The 14,176-nt window shown below is 42.8% G+C and overlaps 1 protein-coding gene across 1 annotated transcript in view; it reads right to left on the minus strand.

The window, feature by feature from the left end:
* Window positions 1-14,176, minus strand: part of TEX11 (testis expressed 11) — a gene marked incomplete at both ends in the record, with an annotated part of 517,390 nt that overhangs the window by 122,984 nt on the left and 380,230 nt on the right. Inside the window, one exon of the mRNA XM_080652805.1 lies at window positions 2,205-2,290. Coding sequence (XP_080508931.1) covers window positions 2,205-2,290 — 86 coding nt within the window. The remainder of the gene's footprint in view (window positions 1-2,204; window positions 2,291-14,176) is intronic.

Here is a 14,176-nt window from a genome sequence, read left to right on the forward strand (position 1 = left end):
TAATCAGAGAAATGCAAATCAAAACCATGAGATATCACTTCAAACCTATTAGACTGGCTATCATAAAACAGACAATAGATAACGTGTTTGTGGGGATGTGGAGAAAAGGGAACCCTTGTATACTGTTAGTGGGATTATAAATTGGTACAGCCACTATGGAAAACAGTTAAAGAGGTTCCTCAAAAATAAAAAATATAACTAACATGTGATCCAGCAACCCCACTTCTGGGTATATACCCAAAGAAAAGAAAATCGCTACCTCAAAGAAATATCTGCACTCCCATGTTCATTACAGCATTATTCACAATAGTCAAGATATGAAAACAATCTAAATCTCTGCATGAATGAATAAAGCAAAATGGTATGCACACAGAAGAGACACACATTTCACAATGGAATATCATTCAGCCATATTAAAGAAAGAAATCCTTCCTTTTTTAACAATATGGATGGACATTATGCTAAGTAAAATTAGTCAGGCAAAGAAAGACAAATACTGTATTATCACACTTACATGAGGGATGTTAAAAAAGCACCAAATAAATAAAAACTGAGTATAATGGTGGTTACCAGGGGCTGAGGAGGGGAATGGGGAGATGCTGGTCAAAGGCTACAAACTTCCACTTATAGAATGAATAAGTTCTAGGGAGCACAGTGACTATAGTTAACAATAATGTATGATATACTTGAAAGTTGCCAAGAGAGTAAACCTTAAATGTTCTCACCAGGCACACACAAAGATTGCAGTTTTGTGAGGGGATGGATGTGTTAACTAACCTTATTGTGCTAACCATTTCACAATATACACATGTATCAAATCATAAGGTTGCATATCTTAAACTTACACATTGTTATTTGTCAATTATATCTCAACTAGAGGCCTGGTGGCATGAATTCGTGCATGGGTGGGGTCCCTCAGCCTGGCCAGCAATTGGGGCCATTTTGCCCAGTCCCGATTGGGGCTGACTGGGGCCTGCCGGCAAGGGGGAAGAGACTGCAGGAGGTTGGCTGGCTGTGGGAGGTTAGCTGTGGGAGTGCACTGACCACCAGGGGGCAGCTCCTGTGTTAAGCATCTATCCCCTGGTGGTCAGTGTGCGTCATAGTCACCGGTCTACTGGTCATTCGGTCATTTGGTCGTTCAGTCGCTTAGGCTTTTATAGCCTATATAATAAAGAGCTAATATGCAAATGGTCACCATGTCCTCACACCCTTACGCCCTCGCGCCGAAACTACTCAGACACTCAACACTGGGGAGAGAGGCATGGGGACCAGCCAGGAACAAATGAGCTGGGGAGAGAGAAATGGGGACCAGCCAGGCACAAATGAGCTGGGGAGAGAGGTATGGGGACCAGACAGGCACAAATGAACTCGCGCGAGAGAGGAATGGGGACCAGCCAGGCTGTGGCCCAGGAGAGTGACAAGCCGCCCACCCTGCAGTCCTGGGTGCCAGCAGCTGCACCTGAACCTGCAGCCCGGGAGAGGGACAAGCCTCCTGCCCTGTGGTCCCAGGCACCAGCGGATGCACCTGTGGCTACGGCCTGGGAGAGGGACAAGCCGCCCGCCCCATGGTCCTGGGCACCTGCGGCTGTGGCCCAGGCAAAGCTGCCTGCCCACAGTCCCCTGCGGCTGCAGCCAGCCCAGGTGAAGCTGGCCTGAGTCCTAGGTGCCTGTGGCTGGACAGAGGGAGGGAAGCCCAGGTCCTGGGTGCCTGTGACCGGCTGGAGGAGGGAATCTTGGGTCCCGGGTGCAGGGCGAGGCAGAGGCGGTTAGGGGCGATCAGGCTAGCAGGGGAGCAGTTAGGGGCGATCAGGCCAGTAGGGGAGCAGTTAGGGGCGATCAGGCAGGCAGAGGTGGTTAGGGGCGATCAGGCAGGCAGGCAGAGGGGTTAGGGGTGATCAGGCAGGCAGTCAGGCAAGCAGTTAGGAGCCAGCGGTCATAGATGGCAGTCAGACATCCCCCGAGGGGTCCCAGATTGGAGAGGGTGCAGGCCGGGCTGAGGGACACTCCCCCCCCCCATGCACAAATTTCGTGCACTGGGCCTCTAGTATATAGATAAAGCTGGACACAATTTTAAATACAAAACAGTTGTATAGTAGGCACTGACACAGCCTGATCCCATCAGCACTATTTCAGCAAAGTTTATAGACCAAGAGTAAGATTAATAGAGGAAATGCTTTCCTAACCATAGGATATGGATTACTTACTTTAAAGCTGTAAAGATTTGTTCTGGGTCTTCTGAATATTGAGCTAAATATTCCAAAGCTTTTTCTCCTGCAATTTGTTGTCCATTCTAAAAAGGATAAATATGTTAAATTACATCTTAAAGTAATATTTACAAAATGTTATCTATATTTCTGTTCACTAAGGACAAGAAAAAAATCTAAATTTGTTCATTTTGTATTCTGAAAAGAGCTACTTTGCAAGATGGTAGAATGAAGATACAACTCATTGACGAAAACAGAACAGGTTCATATTGACCTGAGAAATCCACTCCTCCCCATCCAGCAACACTAATAACATTGCCAACCTGGAATCCATTAGGACTAATCTTTATTCCTGTTTTGTTTGTTTTTTTAACAGTAACCAAAGAACCCCAAACTCTCAGGTCATGCTCATTTTTTAGTACCCTGATCTCCATAAGGCTTTGTAAATACCTTATTTTGCCTTCTTTTTTCATTTCTCCCCAATTCCTTCAATCCTTCCACTGTATTCTCTGAAATTCAGTCCATTTTTTACAAGTTTTCCATATTCTCATTCAGGGATGGGACTAGGGTGAGCCAAGTGGTATAAATGAGGCTCCCAGGGTGTAAAATTTAAGGAGGACTCACTTTCAGGGTCATGTAAGGACCAACTCTGCACTTGCATGAACCTGAGAGTGAGTGCTTCTTTAGGTGCCTCCCTCATTCCCTCATCTTAGTTTTGTATCCTGTTCTGTTCCATGTATTCTACTTTTGGACCACCATCTCCTACCTTTCGAACTCACTCTCTTTATTACCCCAGCAATCCTTCAACTGCACTAAGACCTTCAATCCATTGATGCTACTAATTTTTCACGGTCCCTCATCCACTTGATGTCCTCCTCTGTACCTAGTCTAAATTCCATGGTAATCTACACGAATAAAAGAGAAAGATTCAAATAGACCATACCTCCGCGACACCCATAAGCCAATCAGGAGTGAGTATGCAAATTAACACAACAAAGATGGCGGGTTAATTTGCATATGCAGGCATGGAGCAGCCGGGCGGGGTGGAACGCCTGCTATGAGGGGGTGGGCGGAGGGTGGAGGGAGCTACAGGAGCGGTGTTCCAGCCGGGAGCAAAGACTTGCAGGCTCCTGGGTGGCCGGGAGAGGAAGCCAGGGGAAGGAAGGCCTATTCTTGCACGAATCTTCATGCAACGAGCCTCTAGTTAATTATAATCATTCCTTGATTTTCCTGCCCCACTTTTGCTTCATTGTATTCTTCTGGCAAAACTACAAGTCTTGTTAAATACAACTTTCTACTGACTATTATACCTGCATCCATGCAGTAGAAAGTGGCTGGATAAAAACCCATACAATCATTTTCTTTACTTTAAAACTTCATCAAATGAGCCTTAATACTACTGGGCAACCATACCACATTACCTTTGTAATTCATTTTCTTGATTTTCTGGATGATTAGTTTACACCTTATTCTTTTTTCTATACCTGCAATTCCTCTTTTCTCATTCTCATTCTCAGGTGATGATCTTTTTCCTACTTTACTGAGAAAACTGAAGTGGTCAAGAAAAGAACTTCCATGATTCCCACCACCACATCTACTCACACCCCAGGAACCACACCACATATTCTGCCTTCTCAACTGCTACCATAGATGAATTATCCATGTTTCTTCCTAAAGCCAACCCCTAAACTTACACACTTGTGTCAATCATCTCTTGCTGGTTTAAGGACATTGCTCTAATAATTCTCCTTTTTCTCTCACATTGTCAACTTTTTGTTCTCTTACTGGGTCATTCCTGTTAGAATATAAACATTTTCATTCATCCCATCTCAAACAAACAAACCTCTTGATCATACTTCTTTCATCCTGATCTCCATAAGGCCTAATTTCTTTCCTTCCCTTTGTAGCAAACTCCTCTAAAGAGTTGTCTATACTTATTACATCCAATTCCTTTCCTTCAATTCTCTCAAGCTTACTCCAATCAGGCTTTTGCCCTACCATTTTATCAAAATTGCTCTTTTCCAGCTCACCAATGACCTCCATATTATACACTTCAATGGTCAATTTTCAACCTATTTGACCTATCAGCAGTAACATTCAACATAGTTGATAACTCTTTCCTCTTTGAAACACATTTGGCTTCCAGGACACTACATTAACCATGTTTTCTCTTTTGCTAATTCCTCTTTCTCCCCCCAAAACCATTAATGTTTGAGAACTCCAGGCTCAAACATATATACCATTTATATATTAACTGGAAGCCTAGTGCACGAATTTGTGCATGGATGGGGTCTGCCTGGCCTGGCCCCAATAGGGGTGGATCAGGGCTGGGCCTGTTGGGAGAAGGAGATGATGGGAGGTTGGCTGGCCAGCCCACCCCGATCAGCCCGATCAGGGCCCAGCCAGGTGGGGGAAGGAGGTGCGGGCTATTGGGGGATGCCGATTGGGGCCCAGTGTCCTGGGGGGGGCATGGGTGGTTGGCCTGCCAGCCCTGCCCTTGATCGGAGTGGGGGGGCCGATCTGGGGTGAGGCCAGGTGGGGCAAGGGGCTGCAGGAGGTTGGCCAGCCGGCCCCTCCCCCTATTGGGGTGGAGGGTGCGATCAGGGGTGGGGCAGCCAGGGGGAGGGGCTGCAGGAGGTTGGCCGCCCAGCCCTGCCCCCTATTAGGGTGGGGAGTTCGATCAGGGGTGGGCCAGCTGGGGGAAGGAGCTGCAGGCCTATTGTGGTGGGGCAGGCTGATCAGGGGCAGGGCTGGGGGGTTAAGGGAGGGGGCGTTTGGCTGGCCAGCCCTGCTCTTGATGGGGTGGGAGAGTCTGATCAGGGGCAGGCTGGCAAGGGGGAGGGGCTGTGAGGTTGGCTGGCTGGTCCCAGCCCCTGATCAGGTAGTACACTGGCCACAGTGGGCATCATAGTGACCAGTCGTTATGGTCATTATTGCCATTATGGTCGCTGGCTTCTTATATATGTAGATGACTCTCATTAAATTTTTAATCCAGCCCAGATCTCTTTCCAAAACTCTAGTCATATATCCAACTGACTATTAATATCTCTATTTGGATTTTTCATAGACATCTCAAATGAATCATGTCCAAAACTGAACTCCTGATTCCCCCCAAACATGCTCTATTTGCAGCCTTTCCTAGTTTAGTTGATGGCAACTCCCTTTGATGATCCATTCTCTTTTTCTTATAGCCTTCATCCAATCTATCACCAAATACTATTGGTTTTATATTAAAAATAAATCTAGAATCCAACCATTTATCATTTATTTCCATTGTTATCTTCCTTATGTGAGTCACTATCATCTTTTCCCTGGATTACTGTACTATGAAAACTTCCTAACAGGTCTCCTTGGTCCGCTTATGGTCTAGTCCAGGGGTGGGCAAACTTTTTGACTCGAGGGCCACAATGGGTTCTTAAACTGGACCGGAGGGCCGGAACAAAAGCATGGATGGAGTGTTTGTGTGAACTAATATAAATTCAAAGTAAAGGAGCGGAGGGGAGAGCAAGAGAACCCTCTGCTCTTTCGGCTCCGTGGGCCGGATAGAACAGCCGAATGGGCCGGATCCGGCCTGCGGGCCGTAGCTTGCCCACGGCTGGTCTAGTCTCAATACAACAGTCAGAGCATTTAATTAAATGGAAGTCAAATCATGTCACTGCTGTTAAGAACCCTCCAATGGTTCCCCATTTCATTCAGAGTAAAAGTCAAAGTCCTTTCACTGGCCTATAAGGATCTACAAAGTCCAGATTCTCCATTGCCTTTCTGACCTCAACTCTTACTAATCCCATTTACTCTAACCTTACTGTCTTCTTGCTGTTGCTGGTACCTACCTTAGGGTATTTGTATTGCTTTTACCTCTGCCTAGAATACTATTTGCCTTCACTGCCCATCCTGTATATTTATAAGGTTAAGCCACCAATTTCAAGTCTTGCACAAATGTCATCTTCTCGGAGGGAACCAAGATGGTGGCATAGGTAAACACCTAAACTGCTGCCTTGCACAACAATTTCAAAACTACAACTAAAAGATAAAACGTCTATCACCCAGAACCATGGGAAAGCTGGCTTAGTGGAAGTTCTACAACTAGAAGGAAAGAGAAAAGAGCATTGAGACGTGCATGAGCGCTGAAAAGCTGAGGTATGGAGGCGCGCGAATTGGGCTGGCTGCGGGCGACTGGGTGCACTGCTTTTTTCAACCCGAAGGGAGACAAGCTCCAGATTACTCTGAACTCCAGTCTCTGGGGAGATGCTGGGGACCCAAAGTCCTATGGGGAGAAGCTGGACTGGCTGCCATCGGGTTGGAAAGTGAGGGTGGCTTTCTTGCAGAGGTGCACGCAGCAATCATTATTTACTGGGCTGGGGCGTGGGACACGGGGACTTGGAAACACGGAGACGCAGAGATGGCTGACTGGCAGCCATCGCTGTTTGCCCGCCCTAGCCTAGTGACTCCCTGAGACCCCGCCTTGCACAATCTACAAACCCACCCAAGCTCCACGCAGCGGCTTTTGCATATAAATGGTCTGCCCTATTGCAGTTTAACCTAACAAACTGCAGCTCTGGTCAGACAGCTCCAAAACCTCCAAACCCCAAGCAAAGAGGAGAAAACTGTAGTTCTCACTGTAGGTCCTGCTGGGTGGCCTCAGACAGTAGCTGACCTGCACCCCATTGGAGATCCAGAAGCTAGTGTATCCAGTGGTCAGTGTGAGACAACACCAGATTTCAACTACCCACATCCATAAGTGACACATTCAAGAGGCAGACTCAGTGAGCACCAAAGCCCCACTGAAACAAGTCCTGCATCATAAGCGTATCTCCAGCTCAGCAGTTCTTCCATTATAGACACAGCAGGTCCTCGCAGCCAATTGGTCTGGAGGTCAATTCCTCCCAATATACCAACAGCAATCAAGGCTTAACTACACCAAGACTTTGCACTCAGCCCACAAAGGGGTGCACCAAGAGTGTCCACCTCAATTGACGGGCTGAACCACTGGTCACCTACCACAGAAAACCACTCCATCAACACAGGGAAGCAGCAAAATGTGGAGACAAAGAAGCATGTCACAAATGAAAGAAATGGAGGAAAGCAAACTACTGGACATAGAGTTCAAAACCACATTTATAAGGTTACTCAAGAATCTTCTAAAAACCGCCACAAAACTTGATGAGACCTCTGAGGAGCTTAGTGAGACCTTCAAGGGCCTTAATGAGAATGCCAAAAAAATGGAAAAGGACCAGTCAGAAATTAAGCATACACTGTCTGAAATAAAGAATATACAGAAATTCAACTGTAGATCAAAGGACCCCAAGAATCAAATCAAATATCTGAAATATGAGGAAACAAAAAACACCCAACCAGAAAAACAAAAAGAAAAAAGAATCCAAAAATATAAAGATAGTGTAAGGAGCCTCTGGGACAACTTTAAGCGTACCAACATACAAATTATTGGGGTTCCAGAAGAAGAGAGAGAGCAAAATATTGAAAACCTATTAGAAGAAATAATAACAGAAAACTTTCCCTACCTGGTGAAAGAAATAGACTTACAAGTCCAGGAAGCACAGAGAACCCCAAAGAAGAGGAATCCAAAGAGGACCACACCAAGACACATCATAATTAAAATGCCAAGGGCAATAGATAAAGAGAGAATCCTGAAAGCAGCAAGAGAAAAACAGTTAGTTACCTACAAGGGAGTACCCATACGACTGTAAGCTGATTTCTCAACAGAAACTATGCAGGCCAGATGGGAGTGGCAAGAAATATTCAAAGTGATGAATAGCAAGAACCTACACGCAAGATTACTCTACCCAACAAAGCTATCATTCAGAATTGAAGGTCAGATAAAGAGCTTCACAGACAAGAAAAAGCTAAAGGAGTTTATCACCACCAAACCAGGATTATATGAAATGCTGAAGGGTATTCTCTAAGAAGAGGAAGAAGAAGAAAAAGGTAAAGATAAAAATTATGAACAACAAAATGACAACAAATACATATCTATCAACAAGTGAATCTAAAAATCAAGTGAATAAAAAATCTGATGAACAGAATGGACTGATGAATATAATAGAATCAGTGACATAGAAAGGGAGTGGACTGAAAATTCTCAGGGGGAAGGGGGTGTGAGGGGTGTGGGAAGAGATTGTACAAAAATCTTACACCTATGGATGAAGACAGTGGCGGAGGGTAAGAGCATGGGGTGGGGTGGGGAATCAGGTGGAGTTGAGCTATGGAGTGGGGGAAAGAGGAACACCTGTAATAATCTGAACAATAAAGATTTATTTTAAAAAAATGTCACCTTCTTAATGAGACCTATCCACATTACCCTATTCAAAATAAATCAATCCAGCCCAATCCCACTCCCAATCCTTTTTATTCTGTTCTATTTTTTCTGTATTATCTATTAAGTTCTAATATATTATATAAATTTTCTTATTTATTACTTATTGTTTATCTTCTCTCCTCCTGCCTGAATATAAACTCCAAGAAGGCATATCACTGTTTCATTTACTTAGTTATCCCAAGAGACTAGAACAGTACCTGGCACATGGTAGGTACTCAATAAATATTTGTTGAATGAGTGATATATCCTCACTAGCACTTCAAATGACATTTATAAAGCAATTGTAGTAAGTGAAAACTGGATTCTACACATGTTCTTTTGTAACTATATATTCAATTTTTGGGGTTTGGTCACTCATCCTCTAATTCAAACTACTTTCAGGTTTGTTTCTGTGATTCTTTCTTCTTATTAAAACTATTTCCCTTTTCTGAAGTACAGTTTCATAATTCTTCTGCCTTCCATATCAAACATAAATTTTTAAACCTTCCTTTAAAAAGATATTTGCCTTTGGCTTTCCCACTACCAAATTTTTCTCACTTCCTCCTACTCACCATCCTACACAAATATATCCTATATCTGTATCTGCCAAATTTTTTCCTCCTCCAAGAGTTCTATTACCCTATTTATTAATATCAAGACACATATCACTCAAACTGTATTTAGTAACTACTCTGGGCAAGATATTGGGCTAGGTGCTAAAAATATGGTCCTCAAAGATCTCACAAATCAATTTGGATAGACAAGCCATGCATTAGCAATATAAGGCAAAATGTATAATAAAGACCAAATAACTAGCATACATGTTACAAATCACTAAAATTCAGAATAGGAAGAGAACAGTGAAGACTGGAATTAATTTGGGAAGTCTCTACAGTGGAGGGAAACCTTAGGTTGGGCTTTGAAAAGGGTAGCATCTAAATAAGCAAGAATATTTTTTGAAGGATGGGATGGTATAAACAAGACACATAAAAAGGAATGTGATTGGCGTGTTTGAGAGACATTATGCTTGGTTGGAGTGATGATGGGCTTATGTCTCCACTATTTTAGATCTTGTGACTAATGTATGGGGACTTATATTACTATGATGTATAGATATAGATGTGAACAAAACCAATGCCATCTCTGTGTCCCAGATTTCATTTCACTTTTAAGTTTCCTGCTGTGACCTTTGACCAACCTCATTGTCTTTAGCAAGCATATGAAAGCCTTCTAATTGATGATTATCTGTATTCCTTAAAATATAGCCATAAATATTTTTGTTGAAACAGCCAGAATGGCATCAATTGAGATGCCAAGCTGGTAATAGTATCAATTATAAACAATCAACTATCACAAGGCCATCAAGAGGTATGGCCCCGGAAGGAGAAAAATGGCGGCGGAATAGACAGACATGTTCCGAGCCTTGTCCCGGAGCAGAAAGAAAGAACAGCTGAGGGTCGCACTAGGAGTGTTTGTTGGCAAGTTGGGGGACAGCTGAACTCCAGAAGAAGGTGGGAGACTGCTAGACGGGGTTCCCCTGACCTGGCAGCTCCCACTGCGGCTGGGTCCCCTCCCGGAGCTGCGGGCTTGGACGCGGAGTCGCTGCCATCTGGAACCGGAAAGTGGAGCTTATCGGAAGCCTGAGAATCCACAACTGCAGCACCCATGGAACAGATGCGAGCCCCAGAACAACGCTCCCCAATTGGCGCAAACACGGGTTCAGAGGAGCTCTACACTCCACCACGGAAAGGTCAGATTTTGCCTAGGATAAGGTGAGGTCTCTGGTCCCAGCGCGAGAGAGGAACGCGCGTTTTGCGGGAGCTGGAGGACCAGGGAAGTCTGTGCCTAGAAAAATCGGTGGCTGCTGGGGCTGGAGTGATCTGTGAATGTGGAAGGGGGTCCTCAGAGCTGCTAACAGAAGGGCTCTCTAAAAAGCAACCCATTTTGATCTGAAGTGCAGGGACACCCTAAGAATTTCAGGGGTGTGCTAGACTTACGCGCAGCCACGGAGTGCGCACACTTGGGCTTTTTCCTCTTGAAATTCTTGCTTCTGATTACTAAGCCCAATTCATAGGTTCACCCAGTTGGGGACACCCTGGGAGACTGCAGGGGAAAGTTGTTTTTCTGGAACCTGGGGATCGGAGCGGGGAGTGACCATCGGAGAGTCAGCTCTGAGGCAGCCCACTCCCACAAACCGGTAGTGAGTGCCACAGGGAAAGAAGGCTCTAACACTCCCTAGAGAGGCCATAGATAAACCCGGAAGTCAATCCAGAAACACTGCCACCCAGGGGCTGAATCACAAATTGACTCTTGTGTAATCAAAAATAAAGGAATACGAACTAAGACACACCGCCTGCTTAAAATCAGGACTGGCTTACATCACTGAAGAGCAGTGGAACGCAGGGAACTGCAATACTGTCCGGACTGAGAAACAGGTGTGCCAAACAGAACAACAGAGGAAGTGAATGACCTTCACTACTCCACATTTTTATTTTTTATTTTTTTATTTTCATTTTTTGCATCTTTTACTCAAGAAACTAATTTTTTTCCTCACTTTATTTTAACCTTTTTAATTATTACATTTTTATTTTCAATCCGTATTATTACTACTGCTATTTTCTCTTTTTTTTTTTAAGTGTCATTTTATTTTCTCTTCATTTTGTTTTGGGATTACTGTTCTACATTCTATTTTTATCTTTCCTTTAGCATCATTTTACTCTATCTCAAATCTACCTTTATGCCATCACTCTCTTCCTCACTTTTCCCTTTTCAGTGTCCTGTTTATCTTACCCCTTTCCTGCTTTAGATTTTCCCTATTCTTTCTGTTTACCCCCTTTTAAAATTTCACCCTACTTATATATCTAATCTCCAATCGCCTGCTCCAAGTCCATACACACCTCTCTCTTCACTGTCTTAACTATCCAAAAAATTGTTTTTCTCTCTGTCCTTTTGTTGTTGTTTGTTTGAATGTAGATTATATCGAATTTTTATGCTTTTTTGTGAGATTGTTTTGCTTATTCTTCTTTTGTTTATTTTTTTGTTTGATTAGTGCTTCTGTTTTCCCTTGCCTCACTCAATATTAGTTGGTGTTGTAGTTTGTATTAATCCCCAGGTACTTGTTGCTGGCATTTGCTGGGATAAGTGATTGTTCTATTGGAGTTTTATCCCCAATATATATAGTCTGTTTCCCTTTCTCTCTTAGTCTCTTTCTTGTCTCTCTTACTTTTTTTTCTTCTTTTTTTCCCTTTTCCCAATTTCATTTTGACACCCCCTTTTTTTTTCTTCTTCTTTCTTTCTTTTTCCTCTTCTTCCTTCTCTACTATCCCCTAATTTGCCTTTCTCTGGTGGTCACCTTTATTGGAGGTTATTAATATCGTGAATACATTTCTGTTCAGTGCCTTGTGTGTTGTACCTGGTAGTGCTGTATTTTGTGCCTTTAAATCGACGCAGGAGAGAGAGAACTACATAACCAGACACCCAGAGAAGAGAGACCATGGGGAGACAAAGACACAGCCCGCATATGAAAGAAAAGCAGGCATCACCAGAAAAGGAAGTAAACGAAATGGAAGCAAGCAACCTTCCAGAAAAAGAATTCAGAGAAATGGTCATAAGGTGGCTGAAAAGAATGGAAGACAAATTCGACAATATGAGCAAGAACCAAGAGGAAATGAAGAACCAAGAAGAAATGAAAAATGACATCGCTGCTGTAAAGAAGTCAATAGAAAGCATCAAGAATAGACTAGAAGAAGCAGAGGAATGACGACAGATAAGTACCTATCAATAATAACTTTAAATGTAAATGGATTAAATGCCCCAATCAAAAGACATAGGGTAACGGATTGGATAAGAAAACATGACCCATATATCTGCTGTCTACAAGAAACCCACCTCAGAAAAAAAGACGCACACAGACTGAGGGTGAAGGGATGGAAAAAGGTTTTCCAGGCAAATGGAACTGAAAAAAAAGCTGGGGTAGCAATACTTATATCTGACAAATTAGATCTCAAACTGAAGGACATAACAAGAGATAAGGAAGGCCACTTCATAATACTAAAGGGAGCAATCCAACAAGAAGAAATAACTCTGGTAAACATATATGCACCCAATACAGGAGCACCCAAATACATACAAAAACTCCTGGAGGATATCAAGGGAGAGATTGACAGCAATACAATCATAGTAGGAGACTTTAATACCCCACTATCACCATTGGACAAATCCTCTAAACAAAAAATCAGCAAAGAAACATCAATCCTAAATGACTCACTAGACCAGATGGAATTAATTGACATCTTCAGAACATTTCACCTCAAAGACACAGAATATACATTCTTCTCAAGTGCACATGGGTCATTTTCAAAGATAGACCATATGTTGGGACATAGGCAAAGTCTCCTCAAATTCAAGAAGATAGAAATCATATCAAGCATCTTCTCGGACCACAGTGGCATAAAACTGGAAATCAACTACAATAAAAACAACCCAAAGAAATCAAACACATGGATACTAAACAGCATGCTATTAAACCATGACTGGGTTACCAGAGAGATCAAAGAAGAAATAAAAAACATCATGACAACAAATGACAATGAAAACACTACAATCCAAAATCTATGGGACACAGCGAAAGCAGTCTTGAGAGGGAAGTTCATAGCTGTACAAGCCTACTGCAAAAAACAAGAAACAGGGGTAATAAATTACCTAACCCAACAACTCAAAGAGTTAGAAAAAGAGCAACAAGAAAAGCCCAGTGTAAGCAGAAGGAAGGAATTAATAAAGATCAGAGCACAGATAAACGACATAGAGACCAAAGAAACAATACAAAAGATCAACAAAACCAAGAGCTGGTTCTTTGAAAGGATAAACAAGATTGATGAACCTCTAGCCAGGCTCACCAAGAAGCAAAGAGAGAGGGCCCAAATAAACAAAATCAGAAATGAAAGAGGTGAAATAACAACAGATCCCGCCGAAATACAAAGGATTGTTAAAAAATACTACGAACAACTCTATTCCAACAAACTGGACAACCTGGAGGAAATGGACATATTCCTAGGAAAATATAACCTTCCAAAACTCAGTCAGGAAGAATCTAAACAGCTCAACATGCCAGTAACTATGGAAGAAATTGAAGCAGTCATCAAAGAGCTTCCGGCAAACAAAAACCCGGGGCCAGACGGCTTCACAGGAGAGTTTTACCAAACATTCAAGGAAGAACTAAAACCTATCCTCCTCAGACTATTCCAAAAAATTCAAGAGGAAGGAACACTTCCAAGCTCCTTCTATGAAGCCAGCATCACCCTAATACCAAAACCAGATAAAGACAACACAATGAAGGAGAATTATAGGCCAATATCCCTCATGAATGTAGATGCCAAAATCCTCAACAAAATTCTAGCAAATCGGATCCAGCAGTACATCAGAAAGATCATACACCATGACCAAGTAGGGTTTATCCCAGGAATGCAAGGATGGTTCAATATCCGAAAATCAATAAATGTGATACATCACATAAACAAATTGAAAGATAAAAATCACATAGTCATATCAATTGATGCAGAAAAAGCATTTGACAAAATCCAACACCCTTTCTTTCTTTTTTTTTTTTTAAATATATTTTATTGATTTTTTACAGAGAGGAAAGGAGAGGGATAGAGAGTTA

The sequence above is a fragment of the Plecotus auritus genome, assembly GCF_963455305.1.
Source record: "Plecotus auritus genome assembly, chromosome: X".
Taxonomy (NCBI): domain Eukaryota; kingdom Metazoa; phylum Chordata; class Mammalia; order Chiroptera; family Vespertilionidae; genus Plecotus; species Plecotus auritus.